At 54.2% G+C, this 26,707-nt stretch overlaps 1 protein-coding gene across 5 annotated transcripts in view; it reads left to right on the forward strand.

Annotated features, from left to right (window-relative positions):
* NFATC1 (nuclear factor of activated T cells 1) overlaps positions 1 to 24,781 on the forward strand; it is an 86,659-nt gene extending 61,878 nt beyond the window's left edge. For 3 of the 5 annotated variants that reach the window (XM_037036084.1, XM_037036112.1, XM_037036092.1), the window contains exon 10: positions 22,965 to 24,781. In XM_037036084.1, the coding sequence (XP_036891979.1) occupies positions 22,965 to 23,014 (50 nt within the window). In that variant the 3' untranslated portion in view covers positions 23,015 to 24,781. Of the gene's footprint in view, positions 1 to 13,938; positions 13,949 to 16,206; positions 16,218 to 22,964 lie in introns of those variants that run through there. The other 2 variants (XM_037036101.1, XM_037036122.1) reach the window with 1 other exon arrangement.
* Positions 24,782 to 26,707: the final 1,926 nt, after the last annotated feature.

A 26,707-nucleotide genomic window follows, 5' to 3' on the forward strand; every position in this document is an offset into this window, starting at 1 on the left:
AGACATGCGTTCTCGGGTGCCCCGGCTCACGGGCGTCTGTCGAGTGCAGCAGGGAAGGACACACGTTGGCGATGGTGCTGATCATCTCCCCACCACGGCTGAGAGCGAGTTGCTCCCGGCCGGGGTCCCAGGAAGATGCTGAGAGGCAGAAAACCCAGCCATCAGTGCTGGGTGCAAGGCCTGTGGGGCTTCCCAGAGGGACGTCTCTGCGTGTTCTCTCCACTTGTGTATTCGGCCTTAGAGCCGCGCTCTGGGGCAAGACGGCCAATGTGACGCCCCCTGACAGAGGAAGGCAGCTGAGGTTCAGACAGAAATGTCACTTGACTTGCTCGGCAGAATCACAGTTGACAAGTGACAGACCCAGGGACATGGCCTCGACCTGCCAGCTCTGATTTCCACAGCCTCTGCTCTGCTAAGGTTCAGCTAAATTGTCGAATATTTCCCCACTAGGGATGTGATCAGCTGAGTCTCCTGCCCAGAGGTTGTCACATGTGAGTTGGCCTTTCAAGCTGAGGAGGAGTGTGGTGTATATTTTTCTTCACCCGAACATTTCTGGTCATTAACTGAGACGTGCCTGGTGGCTCGGTGGGACTGCGAAAGGGCTGGCGAGGGGACCTCGGTGAATCCCTCCCCCCGAAACAATAAAATTACAGGCAAAACTCTCAAATCAGTGATGCCAGAGTTGGGGCATTAACCCAGAGGCACACCAAGTGAAAAGCATTTATTCGCCAAAAACCGGGACCTTGGAGAAGAGGTAGCCTGCAGAGTTTCAACCTGGGCTGCCCCCCACCCCAGCTCCGAGGAGCGTGGCGCGAGAAGCAAGCAGCTTCACAGGCAGGGAAGGTGGCGGGCCTCTCGGGGGCTCCGTTAAAAACTACCCCACGGCGCAGCCAGCGTTTTGACTGGTCCTGAAGCCCCCGTGAAAGCAAGGCTTCTCGGCATCATCAGAAACAGCAGATGCTGGAATCCCACTCATGGGAGCCGCCCCCCCCCCACGTTTGCAAGCAGGGACCAAACAAATAAAGGACCGCAAGGGGGTCTGAAAACCCCTGACGTGTTCCCCGGGGCCCAGAAAACTGTGCAGGTGCCCACAGGCGTGTGCACGCTCAGGAGAGACCTAGGGAAAGAGAGGCCGCCATCCTTCACCTCTGGCTGACCTCGAGATCCTGCCCTCCCACAGGTGAAGGCCAAGGCTGACAAGATCCCCCCATACACAGAGCCCCTGGACAAGTGCCCTGACGGCTTCAGGCGTTTGGAGAAACTTCCCACTGGCGGCTGGTTGACCGTTGAACCGCACTCACCTGAGGGTGACCCCTGGGGAGCCAGAGTTAAAATAAAAACAGGAATTATTTAAAAGGGGGACAGAGAACTTAGTGCCACACCATGAGTTCAGAAAAGTCACTCATCCCGTAAGCGGCCACACGGAGAAAAATGGGGCCCACAATAACAACAGATCATGGGAAAAGGGCTGATTCTGCTATGAAATATTATCTGTGAAGTCCAGTTTCAACCAGGAAATTATGAGACGTGCACAGGAAACGTCTCTCAAACCCAGGGAAGAAGACCGACCCATGTGCAGCAGACCGTTGTGCGCCCAGGTGGCCCCGGGTGGCCCAGGTGCTGGATTCAGTAGCCAAGGCTTCACATCGGCTGGCCTGGATCCCTTCGGGGCACCAAGGGAAGCCCCGTGTGGAGAAATGGAAGCGAGTGTGACAGCTGTGCCTCACCAAACAGAAAACTTCAATAATGTGGCTGAAGTACGTTATTTAAAAAGAGAGCCACGTAGAAATCCTAGAGTTTAAAAACACAATAAATGAAATTAAAAACTTGCTAGAGTCAGTGAATGACACACTGGAACCAGCAGAGAGAAAAATCAACAAACTGGAAGGAAGGTCTGAGGAATAGAAAAAATGAAGAAAAACGAATGTAGGGACATCGTAAAGCGCATAAACATCTGAGTCATGGGAATCTAGGAAGAGAGAAGAGAGAAAGGGATAAAAAAATATATTGGCAGAAATAATGGCCAAAATCTTCTGAGTTCACTGAAAAACATCACTTTACACATCCGAGAAGGCTGACAAATTTCACGTCAAGTCCAAGAGTCACACCTAGTCACACCACACTGTCAAAAGTCAGAGACAACGGGACAGTCCTGGAAGCAGGAGACAAACACTGGCCACTGCGTGGCCCCTCCCTCGGGTGCACGGCCCCCGACTCGCCCCCCCAGGGCCAGAAGGCAGGTGCCGGAGTCACAGGGCTGAGGAGACCGGCCACTGACCGCGAAGCCCACATCTAGCAAAACTGGCCTTGAAAAGGGGACAGAGAGCCATCCCCAGAAAAGCAAGATGCAGAAGGTGTGTTGCCAGCAGACCTGACCTACAGGAACTGAAGGGCGCGCTTCATAATAGCACGGAGGCGGGGTGGGGAGGAGGCGGTATCAGAACAAAGTGCCTCTATGTTACTAGACATAGATAGGTATCAATCTGAAATTATTTTGTGTTAAAATGCATATCGTATTCTCTAGAGCAGGGGTGTCAAACTCATTTTCACTGGGGGCCACGTCAGCTCGCAGTTCCTTTCAAGGGCCGAATGTAATTTCAATTCCTTACCAGTTAAGGAGTAGTTACGTTTGTACAGTCCTAAAATTATTTCGGCCCTTTGAAGGCGACCGCAAAGCTGATGTGGAACCTGGTGAAAGTGAGTCTGACAGCCCTGATCTAGAGAAACCACTAAGAAAATAAAAATATACAGTAAACAAAACGAGAGCTAAAAGACACTTAAATGAGATACCAGCAAATATATATTTAACAAGCAAGGGGGCCGTGAAAGATCGCTCATAGGAACCACAACCACTACAAACCAAACAAAACCACAAGACGTGAAAACAAATGCCAAAATGGCAAGTGTAGACCCTACATTGAATGCAAACAAACTGCACACTCCAGTAAAGAGGCAGAGCTTGTGAGAACAGGCCGGAAAAACCCACAGGGCCCATTGGTACACTGTCTGCAAAGGGTGTACTTCAGAGTCAACGCACGAAGAAGTCGAAAGTAAAAGGGTGGAGGAGACGTGTCATGCAAATAGCGTCCAAAAGAGACATAGAGAAGCTGTTCTAACACCAGAAGTAGTAGAGTTAGGCCCCCAAAATGTTACTGCAGACAAATAGCACATTTTACAATGAGTAGAATGTAAACGGAGCAGAAAGATGTAACAATTGTGAATGTATTTGCACCTAACAACAGAGCCCCATGATACATGAAACAAAAACCGGCAGAATTGAAGGGATAACTTGAAAGACAATCAAAAACTAATGGCTGGGGACTTCAACAATGGGCGGAATGACGAGACATAAACCAGCAAGGAAACCGAGCGGTGGACCAGCCCTGCCTGCCAGCTAGGCCTGCAAGGCCCCTACTGAGCGTGTGCTGGGGGCCTCTCCAGGCCCCGCCCCGGCCTGGCCCCACCGCGAGCCTGGCTGAAGTTTAAAGATTAATGCTGATCCCGTGGGAATTAATTATAGAATCAACGTGGTCCCTACCAAAATTTTAACAGATTTTTTTCAAAAACTGACAAAAGGATCCTAAGGTTTATATGGAATTGCAAAGATCCAGAATAGCCAAAGCAATTTTGAAAACAAAAACCCAAAAACCCCCAAAGTCGGGAGGTGCACACGTCTCAGTTCCAGCCTGACCAAAGAGCTGCAATATCCCCGGAGAGCCGCGTTGCCACGGGACGCCCAGATCGGTGGGGCAGAGTGAGCACCCAGAAGGAAGCCCTTGTGTTTATGGTAAATGGACTTTTAACAGACGTGCCGAGCCGTTTACTTGGGGCAGAGGATAGACTTAAACAAAACATCCTGGAACAATTGGATCTACAGATACAAAAAAAAGAAAAGAACTTAGATTCTTATCTCACACCATCCACAAAAAATTAAGTTGAAATTGATCATGGAATTAAATATAAGAGCTAAAGCAATAAAACTCAGGAGAGACTATATGAGACAATTCTTCAATCCTTGGATTAGGCAACGATTTTTCAGATGTGACACCAGAAACACAGCCCATAAAATTAACAAGTTGATGCGTTGGACCTCATCAAAATTCAGAATGTTCGTGCTTCAGGTGATGCCATTAAGAAAACGAGGCAGGCTGCAGGCAGGAGGGATGTGTTTGCCAAACACACACCTGACAGAGGACCTGTGCCCAGAAGGCCGCGTCTCTGCCACACGCCGGAGCGCGCAGTCGGGACCCAGGCAAGAGGCTTCAGCAGACGTTGCTGCAAAGAGATGCCTGAATGTCCCTGAGCTCAGGACAACGTGCTCCCTGTCCCTGGTCACAGGGACGCAAGTGAAATGCCAGTGCCAGGGACATCCTGCTCCTTCCCCCGGCAAGGGCTGCCCTGGTGGGGGAGACGGCAGATCTGGAGGAGGATGTGGAGAAATGGAAACTCTCACACAGTTCTTGTCATTGGGGCGAGGTCTTAAAAGTGAAACAAATTTGGATTGACCCCCGTTCCGCTGCAGGCCTCTGCCCGAGGGAAGTGAGCACAGACGCCCACACGCACTGGCGCACAGGTGTGCCCGGCACCACTAGTGGCAGCGGTGCAGTGCTTGGAACAACCCAGACGTCCAGCGACTGGGCACTAGGTGGCAGAGGGTGGCACGGTCAGGCCATGGAGTATGATTCAGCCAGCGGGAGGGATGAAGCACTAATTCCTGCTGGGATGGGGTGACCCTGGGAACACGGTGAGAAGTTCGAAGAGCCACACGCGAGAGACCACAGACTGGGTGGCTCCTTCCGATGGAAATGCCCAGAAAAGGCAAACCCTCAGAGGCAGAGACCAGCCCCGCTCGGGGGCGTCCGTAAGGACGGGTCTGGGGCTGCTGCTTCTCCTAAGCTTAAGGAGCATTTGGGGTTCAGCTGGGTGTTGCTGTCTGCTCAGTGCGCCTCTAAAATGCCATACGCCAGAGGGGACTCTGCGCTCGCAGAGTTCAAGGCCCGTGTGCGTCCCGGATGGACGGTTTCCATTTCTGTGGGGTGGACCTGTGGTCCCCAGGCTCCTTTCCTAAGGAGCGTCCGTCGGAAGAAAATTCAGCTTCTGGGTTTGTGTGATGAGAGCACCGCGCTGATGGCAGATGGTGCCGTCTTTTCCTCTAGGAGGTAAAACAGGTGCGCCTCTCGGGCTCTGGCTGTTTAGTTGAATGACGGGTTGTCTTTCTTTTTGGTAAAGGTTTTATGTATTTATTTTCAAAGAGAGGGGAAGGGAGGGAGAAAGAGAGGGAGAGAAACATCCATGTGTGGTTGCCTCTCGCACACCCCCTACCGGGGACCTGGCCTGCAGCCCAGGCACATGCCCTGAGTGGGAATCGAACTGGTGATGCTTTGGTCTGCGGGCCGGGGCTTGAGCCACACCAGCCGGACGGACCAAGGGCTGCCTTTGAATCAGGGATGAGGCGACGTGAACTTCACCTCCTGGGCAGGCTGGAGGTTCTCTGTCACGTTCCCGTAGGTTGGGCACACGGAATTTGGAGTCCCTTTACCTTTTGCAGTTTGAATTTTGAAGCCTGGTTCTTCCTTCCTTTCAGATTATAATGTAAAGAACAAAGCCTGTTCCGCCTTCTGAAACATCCGCCCTTATCAGGCCCAGGGACCCGCTAATCACAGCCTGATACTTGGGACAATGGGCCAGTCAGCGGGCCCTCCCTCCTGAGCCCCGGAGCTGGTTTTCCTTTGTCTCCAACCCGGCAGACAGTGCAGGATGCGGTCTCGGAGGTGGGCCGGTGGGCAGTTATCGGCCCCCAGCCCACCCCCTCCCCCACCCAGGGGGGAAGGCCTGCCTGCCCGGCCCTATCAGGCCCTGGCAGCTGCTGTTGTTTCAGATAGGGCCTGGAAGACCGGGGCAGCCCAGAGCCCTCAGCCACACCGAGAAAGTCTGTGATTTACTTGAGGCCCTGGCTGCGGTCCAGCCGTCGCGAGAGGGGGAGGAAAGGGGCAGCAGAGACGCTGTCTGGCCTTGCAGACGTGGCGGGGGTGGGGGGCACCTTGCCATCACCTTGGGGCCCCGGCTGAGCCCCAGCAGCTGGGCCGCCCGCTCCCTCTACCCTGTGGGTCAGGACCCCCGTGGGCAGCACCCCTGGTCTCCTTGGCGGACGACCCCCTCCCTCCTCTGCCCATGAAATGGGTGAGTCTACAGTTCTGTGCCCCGCGTCCCGCAGACGACTCTCGCGGGGCTGCGCCTTGCATCAGAAGTTGTTTGAGGCTGGAGCAGGACGGGCGTGCGGGCCCCCTCCTGCTCAGTTCCGCCCGGGCGTGTGAAGGGCACACAGCACACCCTCTGTGCACCGGCGGCCGGCTGCCCACCCCTCTACGGCCTGAGCCTGGGCCCTGGGACCCCGCTGAGGGAGGGGCCCTGATACGGCGGGGGCTCCGCCGGGGACCAGCTAGCATCTGCGAACGTTTAGTGAGAGAAATTACACTTCAGGACATTTCCTCTTCATCACGGCCCGGGCAGGATCGGCCAGGGAGGGAAACGTCCCGGGGTCACGTGTCGGGGCTGCTGCGGTCCCCGTGGTCCCCGTGGGGAGAGCCCGCCGTTTGCTGCTCTTGGCGCGGCTCCCGCCCTCTCCGCGGCGGCTCACAGTTGCCTTTCTATGTGCGTTTCTTTTTCCACAGTAGCTGTTGCCAGCACGCTGTAAACTACCGTATATCACTCCGGTTTAAGAACCTAAACTTTAAAACAAATTAAACTCTTGTTGACATTGTAATAAAAATCAGAATGGGACCAAGCAGCTCAGCAGACGCATACTTCAATTATTTCTGTGGATTTAAGGTTGTTTGCGGGGATTCCCAGACTCCCAGCGCGGCAGAGTTACTTCCTCCTGGCCGACGGCTGGAGGGGCTGGAGGGCCGTGGCGGCCTTGGCCCTGGGGGTTGGGGGGTCCCTCTGTCTCCTGAACGTTTGCTCCAGACTCCGCAGGAGTGTGGGAAGGCTCGGGTGAAAATCAGCCGCAGGACAGCTCTGGCGGGGGGCAGGGGCACCAGTGGTTTTTAACTCATTCGCATTTGAGGAAGGAGTTCAGAAACTGTGTCAGCGCCTGTCTGTCACTTCGGGGTCCTTGCTGCTTATGGCCCCATTTCCAGCACGAGCTGGAACTTGGACCGAGCGCGCGTCCCTCCCCCCTTATCTTCATCGCCACAGGGGCCGGGAGGTGCGATGCGCTTTGCACAGTCTCTCTCCCTCCCTGGGGTGGAACCGGTGGTTTCCACTGGATCGGGTGCCAGCTTCCCACCCTGCAGGCAGCTTCCTGCCATGATAACACAGACCAAAGCCTTGCACAGTGGGGACAGACAGACCCGCGCTCGCCAGAACTGGCGGGTGCCCGGGAGCCGCACCGTGACTGGGGCTCCCAAGGGAACCTTTCCAGGCACGGCCTGGCCCTGCCCGCCCGTGGCTTCCCCTCGGGCGGGCGTCCTTTTTTCTCTGGTCCCAGGGCCAGGTGGCAGCAGGCCCCGTGGCCTCCAGCCGAGGAAACGCCGATGTCCACCGAACACGCTCCTGACCCACACTCCCCTCTGTTGTCCCCCTTGCTGAGTCTTCAGAGCCCCCAGCCTCCTGGGAGGGTGAGAGTGGCTGAGATGCGGGCGGCCCAGCCCCAGGGGAGGGTGGGGTGTGAGTGGGAAGCGGAGCCCACTCCCTCGCCACGTCCAGCGCACTTGCCAAGTGGCAGTTCCCCTTGGGCCCACTGGTTAAAGGAGCCCACCAGTGTAGAGCAGGTCTCCCTCTCGCCTCGTAGCCCCGAATATCAGGTCTGGGAGCACGCACACGCACACGCACACGGGGATTTTTTGAGGCGTTTGGCCACTGTGATTCAGTCCAGGGATCTCCACCTGACCAGCTCGCTGAACTCCAGGACATTTGGTAATACGTGCCTTTTTGCTCTTGAACGTGGAAGTGGATTTTAAATGTCCCACAGCTTGTGGAGGGGCAGGATGTTGACCCCAGCTCCCAAACTGTGTGCTTCAGGGCCCCTTCCACGCCGTCTGGGTCTTCTGTCCCTGCCCAGCCCCAGTGGCCTCAGTCCAGTGGCAGCAGCCGGCTCACTGGCCTCCTGTCCAATGAACGTCGATGGCTCACCGGCATCTCCAAATCGCTCGTTTTCCACAGAGTCAGTCTTTCCTCTGAGGCTTCTTCGGAAAACAAATTTAGACAAACCAGCATAAGAATTAAAACCACATTTTCCAAACAGGTAGCTCATAGCCCCCTGGAAAGAAAGACCCGTGGCAGACAAACACCACGCAGATTCCCAGGCAGTGACCGTGCCCTGCAGGGGGCGGGGGCGTCACCCAGCTTCCTCCACAGCCAGAAAGCAGCCCCAGTGTGCAGGTCCCACGCTGTGTTCTGGCTCCACAGGGCCATACGGACACAGAGCAGGTCGGGTCCCGGACCCCTGAAAACGGTAGCGGGGTCGAGAGAGTGAAGCAAACACTAGGCAGAGGTCAGAATCTAGGTGACAATTTGAGAGGACAGGGCGGTGCCACTGTACAGTGCCCGGCAGGGCGCCCAGGGAACTGTGGGGGCGGTGGCTGGAGAGAGCCCCAGGGGCCAGCGTGGGGTCAGGAGGGATTTGGAGGGGAATCGAGACCAGGGCCAAGGTGATGGCTGCCCGCTCTGCACCTGAGCAGGTTTCTCTGCTCAGTGTGACTCCAGGAGAGGGTCCCAGCTGTCAAGTTTGGGAGCAGAAGGTGGACAGAATTTCCCCCAGAACATGGGAAGGTGTCCCTGGCCACACCACGGTCCCCTGTTCATGACCCCAGGCATCCTGTCTGCGTTCAGGAAGGAAACGCAGCCGAGGGCTCCGCCTGTTCTGTCCAGGGCTGTTAGCCACGCCACCCCAGCACCTGGGCCGAGAGGTGGTCTCGGGGGTCCCACCCGGCTGCCGATCTGGGCGATTGGCGGGGGCACGTCCTCATTACAGAGAGTCCGCGCACGTGCATGCCAGCCCCGCTGATTCGATTTGGGAGGACGAAAGCCCACTAATGTGCAATTACCGGACGTAATGGCCTTTGCTCAGGCTGCACCTTCCGTGACACCGAACGCGCTTTGATGAATTGCTCATTACGTGCGGTGTTGGCACAGCTTCCGTAAAGATTAATAATTGGATAATCAATTCCAAAATTCAGTTTCGGGTGTTTGTTTCCACTCCAGGGTCAATACGTCCCAGAGATTATGGGACCTGTCTCATTTGCCTGTGTTTTTCCGACTCAGCCTCTCTCTCCTTCCTTTTGTTTCCAAATCAGGGATTTTTAAGGGGGACTGACCAGCTGGGGGGCTGCGTTCCTCTTCACGCCTCCTCTGGTTTTTCCCATCAGACCTTTACAGACTGAAAACACAGGCTCTGTGTCGGTCAGTTTTGTCCATGCTCACAGGTACAGTTTTTACCCTCAGGGTGGGCTCGGTCAAGTGGGGGTGTGGACAAGCCATGGAAGAACCATGCGGTGAGGGCGGGACCCTGTGGACGCCTCTGGCATGGCAGGGGCACCAGGTGGCCTCTCTTCAAGTGGACAGGCGAGCCCGAGAGCAGGTCTCGGGCATCCCTGGTGGCAGCTTCAGCGCCGGGCTGCAGGGCAGGGTGTCAGGGTGCACCTGAATGCCGCCAGGGCGGAGCAGACTGGGGCAGGACGAGATGGGTCTCCCATCTCGAGGAGGCACACAGGGCTCTCAAGGACAGATGTCCATCTGGGCAGTGCTCGCTCGGGCAGCGGGTGGGAAAGAGCAGAAGCCACCCAGGGTCGAGAGCTGGCGGCTGAGTGGGCTGTGGATGCAGTCGGCCTGGGGCAAGTGGGTTCACATGGTCGTGTGCAAGACTCCTGTGGGGATAGGCCCGATCCTGGACCAGATGTAGGAGGCCAGAGACAAAGGTGGCCCCGGGAGGTGGGGGCGCGCAGGGCGGGGGCTGTGTGTGGGGCTCTGCTGAAGGTCCAGGCAGCCCTTGCTGGAGACTTAGTGGCCAAGGCCAAGGCCGAGGCCGAAACGGAAGCAGAGGCTGAGGGAGGAAGGCTCACCCTGGGAGTTGCAGACCTGTGGGTCGTTCTCGGTAGGGCGAGTTAGCCGCAGTCGGCCCTGGGACCTGCCGGCCGACCACCTCTGGCCCCAAGGTGAGAGCGCCCGGCTCTTCGAGAGCAGCTGTCACAGGGCCACGCTGCCCCCTGCAGCTCCACGGCCACGGGGGAGCCTCGGCCGCTCCCCAGCCTGCACGCCTCAGCATTTTTAGGTGGTCCTCAAACCTCAAGCAAATGTCACTTGTATTGTTATGTTTTCAATTAAAAAAAAAAACTAGTGCAGAGTTTCTTCTCAAAGATTTGAATGAGGTTTCGGATATTTTGAAGGGGAGGGGCCCCAGAGAAGTGAACCAAGGGCAGAATTCTCCCGAGGCACCAAATGGCCCATTCTCTGTGTCTCCTGGCCACCCCGACGGCCCGCCACGTCAGACATTCATGTGGGTGCGGATCAGGTCTGGGGCCCCTGTTCACGTGTTCCTCTCAGATCCACATGACATGGCCAGTCCCCGGTGTCACGAGGAGCAGGGGCAGCCCCAGTGCCCTCGGGTGACCTGCGGGGCCGGGCCCAGGATGGCCCTCGACGTGGCTGCTCCCTGCTGTCCTCTGCCTCCCCTGGGTGCCCAGAGAGCCGGCCACACTCGGTGGGCTCACCGCCAACCACCAGTTTCCCTTGGGCTCCGGCGTCTTGCTGGAGATGGTGCTGGTGCTAGTTTTTAATTATGAAAATCTCAAATGTCCCCTGGAGCGGCATGAATAGTGTGCTGGGACGGCAGGCTCCTCACCCAGACACCGGCGCAGCAGGGCGCCCTTACTTCATGGTCCTCCAGCTGTGGCTGCCGGGACAATAAGAGCCGGTTCCCGGACCTCTCCCCCACCCCATCCCCTAATTTCACAGCCATTATGCTNCTGCTCCGTCCTCAGGCAGGCATGTTTTGGAAGTGGCCGTTTTCTTCCTGGGTTACCATGCAACCATCACACCTGACAAAATCACTAAGAATTCTTTGCTAAGGTGAGGATTTTGTCAGAGGCCCATTTAAAGACAAGAAAGTGTGGTTTCACTTCCTGTGAACTCGGGAATGGGCGCTTCCTACTGAGCAGCATCTTCTGACCCAGACCTGGCACCTGGTGGGCGGCCCGGAGTGCCCGGCTGACACCTGGCGGGGCCGGGCTGCCCCAGGGCTGGTTGGCCATGGCGGCCCTCGCACAGCCAGACTCACAGCAGCAGTTGCCCCTGACCGTCCCCTTCACGCCCCAGGGGGAAGACAGCAACACTTGGCTCTTGCCTTTGACTTTGAGTCCCCCGGAGCTTGCACGAGAGAGCCTGCCGGACACAGCAGCAGGCTCTCCTGCTCTGGACCCGTTTGTTGTTGTTGTTTTAATTAAAGGGAGCGTTTACGGTTTTTACTTTTTCAATTCTGTTAATTCTGTTCAAATAGGAATTGCGCGATTTGGGGGAATGTATTTTACAGTGTCACAAAGGGAGCCCTGGAAAAAGCTCGTTGGCGGGTTAACGATCCCAGTGAGTGATGGCGTCTGGCACAGATAAACTGATGGGCAGGCGGTGTGGCCGGCGCACGCCCGGGCGCCCTGCGGAGGGAGGCGAGGGGTCGGCCTGCGGGAAGGCCCGGTCACGTGGCTGCGGTCCCCACGGGTGCCGGAGTTTCCACCCAGGGCGTTTGCGTTATTTGGAGAATTCAGGCTAAATAAGGCAGCAGCACGGAAGGTAGGAAAATTATTCTGTTTTAATGGCTGGCAGTCCCGTGGCTCAACAGTGCTCATCAGCCAGCCCCGCATCCAGGGGGAGGGTCATGTTTTATTAAAACTGGGACTTATTGTCAGTCAGTCCCACCGCTGTCCCACTCTCTCCTTCCGAAAATAGCAGGCCCCGTGGCACTGGCTGATTAGGGTTAAAAAGATAAAAATAAGTGAAGGCTGAAATAGGCCCAGGACACCCGAGGTAACAGGAGCACTCACTTTTTAATGAAACTTGAAAAACTATATTATTTTCCACTGCTTCGCAAAACATCTTTGAGAAAAAGCAGAAAGTGAAAAAGGACTTTAGTGATGTTGCCACTCGGCATCTTCAGAGTCACAGCGGTGGCCCCGCACTCGTGGCTGGGTTCCCCGTTGCTAGCGCCCCGGCCGAGGTGGCACTGGGTGCAGGACCTGCCAGGCTGGCAGCCCAGCTGGCCAAGGGGCCGTGGTGGACACAGCCGCCCTCTGGGGGACTGTTGACCCAGCGCCATCGGGGAAGGCGCAGGTACTAAGGGCCGACTCTGGAAGAGTTCCCCTCTTCTGAAGATACAAAACCCACATGAGAGAGACCACTTCGCTTTCCCCCGCACCGCCCCCAACCCAGTGCCTCTCCCCCAGGGCCAGATGCACTGTCCCCACAGAACAAAAGCACGTGCTCCGCCCCCTACTCTCTCATCTCAATCGTGGCTCTAAGTGGCTCTGACGGTGGAGTTTTTATGTCCTCCGCTCACACCGACGGTAATTCTTTCAACGAGGACCAGTGGGAAGCATGAGCACTGGTGTTCCACAGTCCACCGAAACCACAGACGCTAGGGGTCATACTCCCCCGCCCCCCCCCCCCGACCCTGGGAGAAAGTCACAACTGCCCCAGAATCGGTGGGCAGTGTCCAGGTTTAGGGCAGCCGGCAATTGGGACCCTTCCCAGAAGCTGCTTCTCTAAAGACAGGTTTGGCCCGAGATATTTCTGGTTTCCTGTGTCCACTAAATTGTTATGCACTCAGGTTACAATACTAACTATAGCTAAAGGTGTGTTTTCTGGGAAACTTCGAAAGTGCTTTTTAAAATTACCTCCTAGTTCTAGGAATGAGAAAGAATGTCTTTCCTGTTTTGTTTTGTTCCTCAAAAAGCTATTTTGGCTTTCCCTTAAAAATAAAAACATTTATGCCTCGGGCCCTGTGGAGCCGCTGCGCCTTTCTGCCCCTCGGAGGGCGTGGAGCAGGAAGTCAGCGCCGCCTCTGTGCCTGTGTGTCTCTGAGTCGCCGTCATCGGCTGCGAGCTTTCGTAGAAAGAGTCCGCGGGACGGGAGGCCACGCGGGGAGCAATCCTGTGTGGACTCCCGAGTGGGATCGCTAGGCTTGTTTGTTTCCCAGGTCGCTTTGGTCTAAAGGACAGTGAAGGCTTCTAAAAAAGGAGTTCTTTTCAGGGAAAACCAGCATTTTAGCTGGTTACAAAACCAGGAGCCGGAAAGCGACAGTGTCCCCGATGGGCCCACTCACTCACGAAGGGGCCGCAGACGGACACTGTGCGTGGGTTGAAGCTCCTAGTTCAGTCGCCTTCTTCCGTGGAGCCAACACAGCTGCTGGCAAAGAGGGAGATGCTGTGAACTGTGCATATACTTAAGCCCCTGGGCACCTATGTCAACAAATATGGGGTTTTTAATTGGTAAATGTGTTATTTGCAAAGCATGGTCCTTATCCATCTTAATTTTTTTAAAAAAAAAAGCAAGGACAAAACAATGGCCAGGTTAACACTAAGGAACCAGATTTCTTGTTCTTTAAGCCCAAACCCAGTTCCTGAGGAGCTAAGATCAATGTCTGTGGGAAAACCCACCTAGAAAATTCAGACGCCTCAGAGCTGGGTCCCCGAAGGGACCGACTGTGCTGCCGATTCTGTGGGGCAGGAACGAAAACCCACTCCGGCGTCGGTCCCGATGATGAAAGGGACACGTGTGCCTGTGAGAAACACGGAAACGGAAGCGAGGTGGCCCAGCCCGTCTCGTCCACCATCTTGTGTCCTTTGTGAGAGCACGTGCGCCGTGTGGTTGAGCTCAGACTTTGCATTAACTTCAGACCACCGTGACTTTCACTCACATGCCCAGTAATTTTCATCTTTTTCCGACAATTAGTAAACTGAAAGTTTACCAAAAAGTGCTAGGGTGTGCACAAAGCCTTTTCTTGACAGAAGCAGGTGATTGGAGCCTTTGGTGGAGCATTTTAGCAATTGCTGTGCCTTTAGAAAATAGTCTGGAGGCCGAGGACGCCTCCCGCCTGCAGCCCCGCCCACTCTGCTGACGGTTGCGAAACCTGACTGCCCTGCACCCCACCCACGGTGACCTGATTGCTCCCCTGATGTGGCTCACCTCCTGCCCTCTCTGAGCCTGTCTCCGTAATGAGAATAGCATCCCCCTGCCAGAGAGCTGGGAACGAGGCACTGGAGGTCGTGTGCTTTCCATCCCCCAGCACATGGAACTCTAGTCCGTTCCTCCATCTGCGGTGACTGAGAAGTCCCCGACTCAGAGATCAGAGAGGGGCCTTGGCCAAGCCTGTGTTTTCACAGATGGGACCCTCGGGCCCCACCCTGTGCGGGAGCCTCATCACGTGGGCTTCAGTGGCAGGAGGGGAACTGGACCTGGTCTGGCAGGCGCCCCTGCTCCTGACAGCGTGTGCTCAGGGTGCAGGGACAGCGCACCAGGGCTCTGAAAGGACGGCTGCAGGCCCCCGGCGCTGGCCACTGGCTCATGCTTCGGAGTGGTGGTTTGAAGGCTGTGCCGTGAAGCAGGCAGAATGGGGGTCGGAGGGGAGTGGCAAAATCGTAAGGCTTCAGGAGTTTGGCCTCAGAGTTCATTGGTTGCCATTCGAAAAGCATCACATGGCCCAGGTAGCGTCTGGACTGCGGGACATCAGGCCACCTTTGAGGTCAAACTCACCTAGATACGCTCTTTGTAGTTCCTGTCACTTTTCCGGGGGCTGCTTTTCCTCTAGAGTCTATTTCTACTTTACTCTGGTCACCTAATGTCCTGTGCTTCCAGAGATCTAAGGGACACACTCACTGCCAGGGCCCGGGCTTCCTCCTCCTGCAGGTTAAAGTGACACTGGTGTCCCTTCATTCCAAGTCCCTCCACACAGAAGCACACTGTCACTTCCTCGCAGAGAACAGGGGCCAGGACAGTGGGTGACAAAGTCTCCTGCAGACAGGATCATGGTCGCTCACTGCCGTTCCGGGAACTGAGCAGACTGCAGTCAGCGGCCTGGATCCCAGGGCCCTGCGGGTCCCAACCGGCCATGAGGAGGCCTGCAGGGCGGTGGCCACCACCAGCACCTCAGCTCCAAGAGCGCTCACAACAACAGTGTGCCCCTGCGGTAGGGCTTCCGCTAGGTCCAGGCTGGGCCTCCACTTGCCTTTCCCGTGAGAAACTGTGACCCTGGGGCCGGGCGGCTGGGGTCTCGAAAGGAAGCCTTGGTGGCGTGTGGGCCACCTCCGGGCCCCGAGATCTTCCCTGGGCACACTCGGTGCACTTGCCATTTGTTTCAGAGCAAAGGAAATGCTGACACGTCATGTGTGTTCTCACAACACAGCGGAAAGTGGGTGATCAGACAGGCTCCGTGCGGTTCCTTTGGTCGCGTCCCTGTTTTCCTATTTAACAAAAAAATGTTTGAAGAAATGACCAGAGAGGAAGTGTTTCTGGCTCCGGCAGGACACCACCTGTGCGTGTGCGGTGGTGGCAGTGGGTGTAGGTGGTTTGGTTTTTTGGAGGGAAACTGTCCCTGACAAGGTGATAGCTGTGCCCTCATCTTCCTCCCCTTGCAGACCTCGCATCTGAGGCTGAGCAGGTGACACCAGCAAGGACCAGACAGAAGGAACAGTGGTGGTAGAATGAGGAAGAGAGGAGACAGCAGGTACAGGAGGGGACAGCAGCCCTGTGTCTGTCCACCCTCGGCTCTGCATGACCTCCCTAGGAAGTAATGGAAAACAACTTGTGCCCACCTGTTGGTTTGCAGGGCAGCCGGCGGGCCTAGTCTGGAAGTATGCAGAACCACGGGCTGGAGGGTGTGTGGGCTGGTGGCCACGCTCTGGTCCCCAGGTCCTGGCCTCAGCCTGTTCGCCTCACAGCTGAGCCCTCCGTGGTCTCTCCAGGACAACACTCACAGTCATGGTACCTGCCTTTCCTTCCTCAGAGGAAAGGTCCGGAACAGTGTGCAAGTGCCGAGAAACCTGGGGGTGCAGGGGCCTGGGCTGAGGAAGCGCTCTGCTCAGTCCTGCAAATGGAATTTCAGATCCCCAGCGGCTTTCAGAAACCAGGAATTCAGAATCGTGGGGAAACTTCATTAAACAAATACATTAAACAATATTCAACCTCGGACGATTCTCTCCCTGTTTGGGCTGTTTCCAATAGTCATACGAAACCTGCGGATAGACCTGAGAGATGGACTTGGATATTTCACTGCAGCACGCAGCTTTAGGTCAGCTTTTTCAAAATCGCAATCAAAAAGAAGAAACTCCTATGAAAGTACAAACATTTTACTTTGAAAGGGACATTTCACCTTAATTTGCACAATTTGTGAAGAGCTGAGTGATCATGTCATCCTAGGAAGAATTTGGTTTCTATTTACAGATAATGTAAGTACAGGTAAAAAAAAAAGGCTGTACATTTTAGCTTGTGTATTTAAAAAATGCGATTTCCCTTTCACTCAGTTGCAGATACGTACGCAGAGGTGGATGGGTGTGCATGACACACACATCCCGCATACATAACCCCGATTAGAACAAGGCTCCGAACTGCCACAGAAGTTTTAGAAAAAAACAATAGTTTCCACCTTAGGAGCACTTTAGAGAAAAATTAAATATAAGGGAAAAAACCTTCTTATTAAATCAAACTGTGGTGTAACAGCTCGCCACATCCTGTTGAGGGACATCTGACGTGAGGCAAAGCACAGGTTCCGCTTTCAGGTCTCTGACAGGCAGTGAGGGTCACATGTTACCTGCAGTTCAAAATACTTCTATAAAGAAAAAACCTTGGTGTAGGTGGAAAAGCTGAATAAGAAATGGAAACTATCAGCAGAGAGAAGACATTGTGGGAAAGCGTAGGTGTCATCGACACAACCACATCAAAGAGAGAGCCACTCCCAAAATAGCCCATGTAGAGCCTGGGGGGCTGTGGACTCATGTGGACGTGGAACTGTGACCTCATGGAAGAGAAATAGGAAGTTGTGGCCAGGAGAGGAGTGGGGCCAGAGGGTCCCATGCCTTGGTTCTCAGCCCAGCCATCAAAGAAAGCACTTGACCTTCATCAGGCCTTCCATGATGTGCTTGTCGTCCATCTGTGAAGTGGGAACCGTTGGGCTTTTCCGACTGGATTGTAACACAGATTGCATCAACAGAAGAGAATGTGGCTCTACGGCTGTCCATCCTCAGTTGTGTAGACAGCTGCGTGGGGCATTGTCCACCCTGCAGTTGTCCATCCTGGCCTGCTGCCTCACACACTCAGTGTTATGGAGGATTTGGGGAAGGTCCTAGAGGATGTCTGCGCATCTGTGACAGTTCTTGAGGAAGTTCCCAAGATGTCTGCAACACTGTGACCCCAACTTGCTATTTCTGGACTTGGACAAGGCAGGATCTGATGACCCAGCACTTCCAACACATGGTTGGGAGGGAGGCAGGGACAGTTGCTCATCAGAAACCACCAGACCACGATGACAGATGAGGAACTTTGCTCACCCGATGGTCCCTTCCAGCCTCCTGATTCTTCTGACAGCCCCAGTGGGGTCAGAAAGGAGGATCGGCACCTAAGTGGCCACGTGGTGGGAACTAGGGCCCTGGATAGCTCAGGACACGCTGAGTGATTTCCCCACTCCCACCCACTGTGAGTGCTCCCGCCAGGTTCAGGTGCCCCCGTGGGCAGTAGGGGAAGCCCACTTCTGAAGTTTCTTCCCCTTTTATCTTGTCAAACAGATGTTATTTTCCTGTGGTCTGTGTAAACTTGAGGAACTAGAATATTCTAGCTTCTTTGCTTACTGTCTCCCCTCTTTCTCCACCATTATTACACTCAGGGCTCCTCTCTCAGGCCCCATCATCGTTACGCCACAGGCTTCCTCCCCAAAACACATCTTTACTACCCAGACTCCTTCTCAAGTCCCAACATTGCTACCCTTCAGATCTGCTCAATCCCCATCATTATCACTCCTCAGGACACCTGTCAATACCTATCATTATATGCCCTCGGGCCTCCCTCCTGACCCCCAGGACTGTCACTCCTTGGTTACCCATCATTGTCACCCCCTCAGGCCAGCCTGCAGTTCCCATGATTGTTACTCCTCTGGCCTCCCTCCATTTTCGCATCATTATTGCCCCTCAGGCCTCCCTCACTTTTGTCCCATATGACCTCTCAAGCATCCCTCTCAGTCCCCGTCCTGATTACTTCACAACTCCCTCAATTCCCACAAAAAATAAATTTCAGATACCTTTCCATTCCCAAAATGATAGCCCCTCAGGCCTCCATCCTCATCCTCATCATGACAACCCACCAGGAGTCCCTTTCAACAAGCAGCCTATTCCAACTCAGGCCACCACCTGTTCCATGTAATTACTCATTCCAGGACTTCTTTTCCATCCACATCATATTCCCCATCAGGCTTTCATCAAAGTCCCCCATTCTTGGTACCACTCGGGCTACCTTCCATCATGACAGCCTCTGGGAATCCTAGTCAGTCCAGTAATTACGATGCACCAGGCCTTCATTTGCCTTTCCATTGTTGTTTCACCTTGCACGCCCATTTCCAATTTATGATGGATCGGACCTCCCTTTCCTTTCCATCGTTATTCCCATCCAGCCTCCTCCTATATCATTATTTCACCTGAACCTTTCTCTTTTTCTTATGTGAGAAACTTTTATTTTTATTTTTTAACAAAATATTTTATTTTATTTTTTAATATATTGTATTGATTATACCATTACAGTTCTATTCCCCCCTTCATTCCCCTCCACCCTGCACACACCCCCACCATTCCCCCCCTTTAGTTTATGACCATGTGTCTCAAGTTCTTTAGATTCTATATTCCCCTACTATTCTTGCCCTCCCCCTTATCTATTTTCTACCTACTGTCTATGCTATTTTCTGTACCTTCTTCCCCCTTCTCCTCCTCCCACTCCCCTGTTGCTAACCCTCCATGTGTTCTTCATTTCTATAGTTCCACTCCTGATCTAGCTGTCCTCTTGGTTTGCTTTTGTTTTAGGTGTGGTTGTTAATAACTGTGAGTTTGTTGTCCTTTCACTGTTAATATTTTTCATCTTCTGTTTCTTATATAAGTCCCTTTAGCATTTCATAGAATAAGGGCTTGGTGATGATGAACTCCTTGAACTTGACTTTATCTGAGAAGCACTTTATCTGCCCTTCCATTCTAAATGAAAGCTTTGCTGGATAAAGCAATCTTGGCTGTAGGTCTTTGGATTTCATGACTTGGAATACTTCTTTCCAGCCCCTTCTTGCCTGTAAGGTCTCTTTTGAGAAATCCACTGACATTCTGATGGGAACTCCTTTGTAGGTGACTGTCCCCTTATCTCTTGCTGCTTCTAGGATCCCCTCCTTTATTTTCATCTTGGCTAATGTAATTATGATGTGCCTTGGGGTGTTCTTTCTTGAGTCCAACTTCTTTGGGACTCTCTGAGCTTCCTGGATTTCCTGGAAGTCTATTTCCTTTGCCAGACTGGGGAAGTTCTCCTTTATTATTTGTTCAAATAAGTTTTCCACTCGTGGCTGTTTCTTTCCCCCTTCTGGTACCCCTATAATTCAGATGTTGGAACGTTTAAAGATGTCCTGGAGGTTCCTAAGCCTCTCTTCATTTTTTTTGAATTCTTGTAGCTTCACTTTTTTCTGTTTGGTCATTTCTTCCTTCCTTCTGGTCCACCCCCTTGATTTGAGTCCCAGTTTCCTTTCCATCACTATTGGTTTCCTGTGCATTTCCCTTCATTTCAATTAGTTTAGCCTTCATATGTTCCTCTAATGTGTGACTATAATCAACCAGTTCTGTGAGCATCCTGATCACCAGTATTTTGAACTATGCGTCTGAGAGGCTGGCAATTTCTCGGTCGCATAGAGTTATCGGCTCTGGGGCTTTGAGTTCTTCTTGCACCATCCTTTGGGCTGTTCATGCCTGTTACAGGATCGGAGCCCTAGGTGTTCACCAGAGCAGGGCAACTCAGTCGCTGGGTTGTGACGCTGTATGTGGGGGCGGGGTCAGAGAGGAGCAATGGTGGTGCAGTCTGCCGCCTCCCACCCTCGGGTCCCGCGTCTGTCCCACTGCACTCGAATGTGCGACCTGGGTCAGCCCGCGGCTTTGCGCACTCACTAGGTTCACCCGCTGGGGCCTGCATGGTCCGTCTCACTGCTCACTCCCCTGCTGGCCTGTCTGCGCACGAATGTGTGACCGCAGCCAGCCTGCCCCACACCCTCACTGGGTCCGCGCTGCCACCCGCTGCTACTCTGGCTGCCTGCATGCCTGGGTGGGGGATTCTTCCTGCCCGACCCGCTCTGCTGCTGGCTCCGCCCCTCTTACCGTCCCGGTTGAACATTGTTGTCGGATGTCCGTATAGTTCAATTTTTCTGTTCTTTGGCTGCGTCTTTGTTCTCCAAACCTTTGTTGTATTCAAACTTGGTTGTGGGAGAAGGCACAGTGTTTCCACCTACACCTCCAATTGGTGGAAGTCCTCACCTGAACCTTTCTCTTATTGTCCATCTTTATTAGCTTAAAACCTCTCTCTGCTTGTTCATCATTATTCTTTCCCCTCAGGACTCCCTCCTCTTCTCCATCATCACTTCCCTTCAGCCTCCCTCCTCTTCTCCATCATCACTTCCCTGAGGACTCCCTCCTCTTCTCCATCATCACTTCCCTTCAGCCTCCCTCCTCTTGTCCATCATCACTTCCCCTGAGGACTCCCTCCTCTTCTCCATCATCACTTCCCTTCAGGCCTCCCTCCTCTTCTCCATCATCACTTCCCTTCAGCCTCCCTCCTCTTCTCCATCATTATTGCTCTTTATACCTTTACAACCTCCCTATCACTGATCAGATTTGTGTTCTGGGGCTTGATCAGCCGTGATCATTAGATGAGAATGAAAACCCAGCTCTTGTTGGGGGGCCATCACTTCCTGTGGGATGCTTTTTACAACTGCCTTGCCCGTGAAGTGTCTGCTGCTTGGTGTTTAGTGCTCGGTTTGCCCTGGGTTGAGACATCCCGTGGCCTCCGTCTCCACCTTCCCAGGGGCTGCTGCCACCCCGTTGCAGGATCGCTGACCGTGTGGTTGCCCTGTTGGCCCCACTCCTGCTGTGCCCGCGGCTGATGGTGGCATATAGGAGTAAATGAGATGAAGGCCATGAGAGCAAGAGTGGAGCACCCGGGGCTGCAGAAGCAGACATGCGTGCTGCATAGCTCCAGGTGCGGTCACTGGTCTCTGCCCTCTCGCCTGCGGGCTCCTCTTTCCGCTCACAGGCTTTGTCTCCCTACGTGGGTTCCGCAGGCCGGCTCAGGGTGAAACACTCTCGGTGCAGTTAGACTTTTACTTTCCAAGACGTGACATTACAGAAACTCAGGATTTCTGGCTTTTTCTTGTTAAAATGGTCTTTGTTGTGGCCATGTTCTGCCAAATACAAATCGTACGTGTGCCTCTTAAACAAGTGAGAGTGGAACCAGTAAAATGGGGAAGAAGGGCACCTCCCCTCCCGTCCCCGGCACCCATCTGTGCGTCAGGAAGCAGCGCGCCAGCGGCCTGGCGCAGATGCCAGGAGAACGAGGGAGAAAGCCGGTCGGGGCTGGTGGTGATGGCACCGCACCTGGGACTGTCGGGGGAAAGCTGCCTGCGTGCTGCTGAGGAGCCACCCCGTGCACACTCCCGAACAAGTGTCCCGAGGCCTGAGCCCCGGGCGTTGCCCCATTGGCATCCGTGAGGAGCCTCGGAGGAGGGAGAGTCTCCCCCAGGGCCTCCCGGCCACCCTTTGCCACCTGCAGAGAAGGTGGCTGCAGGTCAGATGGCCGTATGTCACTTCCGTGTCTCAGGCAGGGTCGAGGCGTGCCCTCTGCAGGCAGGCGGGCGGGCCAGGCGGCAGGGGCTCGGTCGGCGGGCGGACGCCAGGGCCCTGGGTCCAGGCCAGGCCGCACCTTTGGGAAGAGCCAGGGTTTGGGGATTGCAGCTCGGGTTCCTTACTGTGAACCGGTGCCAGCGAGTTCTGTTATCAGGTCCCATGACACAATTCCTGGTTCCCCCCACTGTGTTTGATTATTGTTATCCTTGCGAACAGTCGGGGGTGGGTGTTGAAAGGGAATTTAGGGGCGGGGGTGGGGGGTGATGAAATGCGCAGGGACTGATTGCTCAGGAAGCTGCCCTCGGACAGGCCGGGGCCTTTGCAGAAACACATGGAGTTTATCTGGGCAGCAGAGGGAAGCCCGGCAGTTCCGTGACGTGAGCATGCGCTCCCCACCTCCAAGTTCTGTCAGGAAAGCGACTGTGGTGACACCTCCCTGGTGACATTTCCCCTATCTGGATGCCCATCGGGGATGGAGGGAGGGGGTATTGTGCAGCTCGCCCATGATGGCCTGTGCTCATTTCCTCCCTGGCTGCCAAAAATCACAGGCTGATAGCGGCCGTGGACAAGGAAACAGATGAAAGAAGAGCCCCGACAGAGGGGCTCCTGCTCCCCGCCCCCCCCCCCGATTTCGGCCCTCTCTCTGGCTTGACGACGAGGCCGAGGGCCAGTCACCAAGCGTGGGCTCCCGGAGGTGCTTCCCAGTGTCTGCCAACTGTGAGTTTTGTGGACCCACAAACCGCCCAGCGGTGCTCCCCTGCCTGGAGAAGATGCGCCCAGGACCCCGGGGGAGCCCCTGACGCCTGGGGATGGCGGAGGCTGGCTCCCAATGTGTGTCTGGTCAGAACAGTGACTGCACGACCACCGGCGCCTTGGTCACAGCAGCCAGGTCCCGGGCAGCTGTGCCGCTGGTTCAGGACACCTCGAGGACAGGGCGCGAGGCGGGAAGGAAGCTGGTTCCTTTCACAGGCCGCACGTAACGTCCTGAAAGCACAGCTGATGGAATTGCTGGCTGCTTACCTACAGTTTTATGCAGAACCGTGTTCCCTAATGCTTTCTCTGTTTTTTGTTTTCTTGCAGTAAATGAAATCATACGAAACGACCTCTCCAGCACCAACACCCATTCTTAGTTGGCAACGTCAGAACTCGCTCAGGGGCTGCATGGCGTCCACTCGGCAAGTGGCAGTGGAGGTTCAGCATGCAGACTTCTGACCGGATAAACTGAACACACGTGGTACCACTCAGAACTCCTGGCAGATTTTTACACATACAAAGAAGTAGCTCTTTAACCGGAAGGAAGGATGGAAAGAAGGGAAGAAGGAAGGAAGGATGGAAGGACGGACCGCTTCATCTTCTGAAGGAAAAGTCATCTCAAGAAGAAAATAAAGGGGTGCGGTAGGGTGAGTGCAGGAGACAGACCCTTCAAGGGCGCCATCCCACCTGGCAGCCTGATGCCACGGCACCTGGGGCACCTGGATTTCAGCGCGGGGAGTGCCTTATTTAAACACAGCATCAGGGCATCATAGAATTAAGCATTAAATCCGCTACCAGGAAAGTATTTGTAGGAGCAAAGCTATAAAAACATTTTATTCTGAGGCTTTATCAAACTTTGTATAAATGAAGAGAATACTGGCAAGCTAGGCGTTGGGAGGAAAACCTAACACATTTCCTACTTTTTTCCAACTTTTCCTGGGCGGCTGTAATATACAATTTTGTTGCCTCATTCAGTGCATTTTAGAAATCTTCCAGTTTGTCATCTCAGCTCTCTAGTATCTTTCCCTCCCCTGGGTTACTAAAACCATAGGATTGTTCATTGTAGCATGCTAGGGTTTTGTTTTTTAATCTGGCTTTGAACATAGCACCAGTAGGTTGACTAGCACAAGGTAGGTTACTGGACAAGAAAAGAAATCTGTTCATCGGAGGGCAGATGTTGCATTTGCATGTATGTACATATATAGACACATATTTATGTATAAATAATAAATAACAGGTGGTCTTTGGGCTTCGCCAAGCAAGGGCTTCCGAGCCAGCAATACCCAGCATCCGTGTGAGGAGGCGCAGCTGAGTTCCAGACGCGGCTTTTCAGCGACTTCCACGGGGGTCCGTCCCCCGCAGCAGGGCTGGTTTTCTCGTCTCCTGCAGATAACCGAGCACTTTACAAGCGGGAGGAAGTGCGCTCAGAACACCCCGTGTTACCAAATGGTGAAATTGGGAAGTAACTGTAAATAACAGTACAAAGGGAGTGTAATATATTTGTTCAGCTGTAAGATTATTATTTCACAGAAGCCTTATAACTCTGCTTCATGTAAGAAAACGATTACCAAAACACAAAGTTTTAACATGCGGCAACTGTAGTAGGTTTCAGATTAGTTCCTGTTAACAGATAGGGTAGTGTAGGCTTTACTACTGCATTTTGTACAATTAACAGCTTATTCCACATAACCAAAAAAAGCATGGTTGAACTGAAACACGTGTAACCCCATCCTTGTGCCTTAGGAAGTCACGCCCCCTCCTGGAGCCAGCCTGAACTGCAGCCACGGGTGCAGGTCCTTGGGTGAGAGAGCTCGCCCACTGGAAGAATTATTTTAAAAATGTTCTTCTGTGTGATTATGTCTCACTTTTTTAACTCAAAGAAAATAAACAAAAACCTGAAAGCCATATTGTCACATTTGCACATACCTGTGAAGAGTGGAAGCTCTGTGGCTGCGTGCACACAGTCCTGCTCCCCGAGGGCGTCCCTCCTGCCTGTAACCCCAGCACCTACCGTGCGTTTCGCGTCCTCGACTTGCATGAAACATTTCTGATGGATGTCCCCTGGGAAGGGGATGTTTGACATTTGTGTCAGCTACCTTTGTAGTTAGGAAATAGATGCAATAAAGCAATACTTGCTTGCCGGACGCTGTGGGCTGAGAGTGAGTCATTCCCTCAGGGAAGCGCGGCCGGGTGGGGAAGCGTGTCTGCGCCGCAGGGACCTGCACCTGGGAGAAGCGCTGTGTGTCCCGCAGCTGCGAGGATACGATCGTCAGCCTGGAGGTGCATCTTGCCGATGGAGTTCTTCTCTCCTCCTTCCACATTCGAGGAGAGCCTGTCATGGACGTGGGCGGGTGACATCTGGGCCTGTGGGAGACGGAGCGCTCACTTGTGCCAAATACCTCTGCTCAGAGGAATCGCCTGGGCCACACACACACCCGCAACGGTGTGTAAACTGGGCTCCTTCCCCTCCCTCCGGGAGCCGCTCTCCCTGCCACTTGAATCTCCCGTTCGGCGCGGCGGGAAGATGTTCCCAGTCCCTCATAAGCCAAGTGTGTAACCTGGAACCGTCAGTAAATACCTCCGTGAATCGTCAGAAACAGGATTTTCGTTCAGGGCATTTCTAACGCAGGTGTTCCTGTGGCGCCCTTTGCTCAGAGGTTTACAGAGTAGGACGGGTACCGAGGGACCCTCATTCCCAAACTCTGCATCTGTCCGGCCAGGTTTCTAGGAGGCCACACGGCCCCCAGGGGGGAGGGGTGCACAGGAAGGTTTGGCGGCCGTTGGGGGGGAAGAGGACCCAGGTGTTCACAAGCCCTGAGACAGAGCCGTGTCACAGCCTTGGAAGGTTGGGCCCAAAGGGCACCCGAAAGCCTGGTACAGAGAGAACCGGAGTCCCGAGGCGCCTGCAGAGGGCAAGCTGGCTGGCTCAAAGGACGAGACTCGTCACCGAAGGAGACACTGGAAGTTATTAGTTCTAAAGGGAGTTTTCATAAACCTGTTTCCCCAGAAATAAAAATACGAATCTATAAAGTGATGAATGGCTTCTGCCAAAGAGGCCGGGCTCCTGTGGATACCCATTTCTTTCATTTTCGTCTCTTCTAGGTTGATCTTGGGTTATAAGGAAACACATCCAGGCGCTTGTTTCCACCAGGGAGGTGATGTGTTTTGCCTTCAAACTGAGACACGTCAGCTCAGCTAAAGCTGGCCGTCCCTCTGGAACGCTGGGGGTCACCTGCCTCCCACGGTGTCCTCGGCGACAGAGATCGTGCGGGAATCCAAGGACAGGCGCCTCCTCACCCCGCCCCCCGGGCTGGGCGCCGCATGTTGGGGGGCGCACATGGCTGACTCTGACTCACCCTCGCATTGCTCAGCCCCGAGACTCCAGCCCTTCCCCAGTCAGAGACGACGGGGTCTGAGAAAAACCCTGACAAACGTCAGATTTCTCTCGTAGCCAAGTGCTGCCTGAGCAGAACTGGGCATTTGAGCACCAGACTCCCGGTCTCGAGGGTGTCTCCTCACCCGAGCCAAGTCCCCGGCTTGATGCACAAGAGTCCGCAGCCCTCACCCCAGCTTCAGGGAGGGACCCCAACGTGATCAGCTGCGTCTGCTCACCCTGTAACGTTGCCTTGCTCTGTCCCCACCAGGGATGTCACGCGGAGGGCAACGGTGCGGCCGTAATTACATATTTCTTCAGAGCCGTGTTTTGTGTTGGCATAAACAGACCGTGTTTGGTTGGTGTGTTTGGAGAGGAGGCTTGTCGGGAAAAAGGATGAGAGAGGCTGCAGCCGAGGGTGGGGGCCTCTTGGTGAGAGGGGTCCTTGCTTGCTTTTTTTATAAAATTAAGGTAGAATTCGCATAAGATGAAAGTGATGATTTTTAATATTTTTACATTTTTTTCAATTTATTTATCTTTAGAGGGGAAGGGAAGGAGAGAAGGAGAGAAATATCAGTGTAGGGTTGCCTCTCGTGAGTCCCCTGCCAGGAACTGGCCTGCAACCCAGGCATGTGCCCTGACTGGGAATCGAACCGCGATCGTGTGGTTCGCAGGCCGAAAGTGACGATTTTAAAGC

Source organism: Sturnira hondurensis, unplaced genomic scaffold (assembly GCF_014824575.4).
Source record: "Sturnira hondurensis isolate 20B ecotype Veracruz unplaced genomic scaffold, ASM1482457v3 Scaffold0001872, whole genome shotgun sequence".
In the NCBI taxonomy this organism is placed as follows: Eukaryota; Metazoa; Chordata; class Mammalia; order Chiroptera; family Phyllostomidae; genus Sturnira; species Sturnira hondurensis.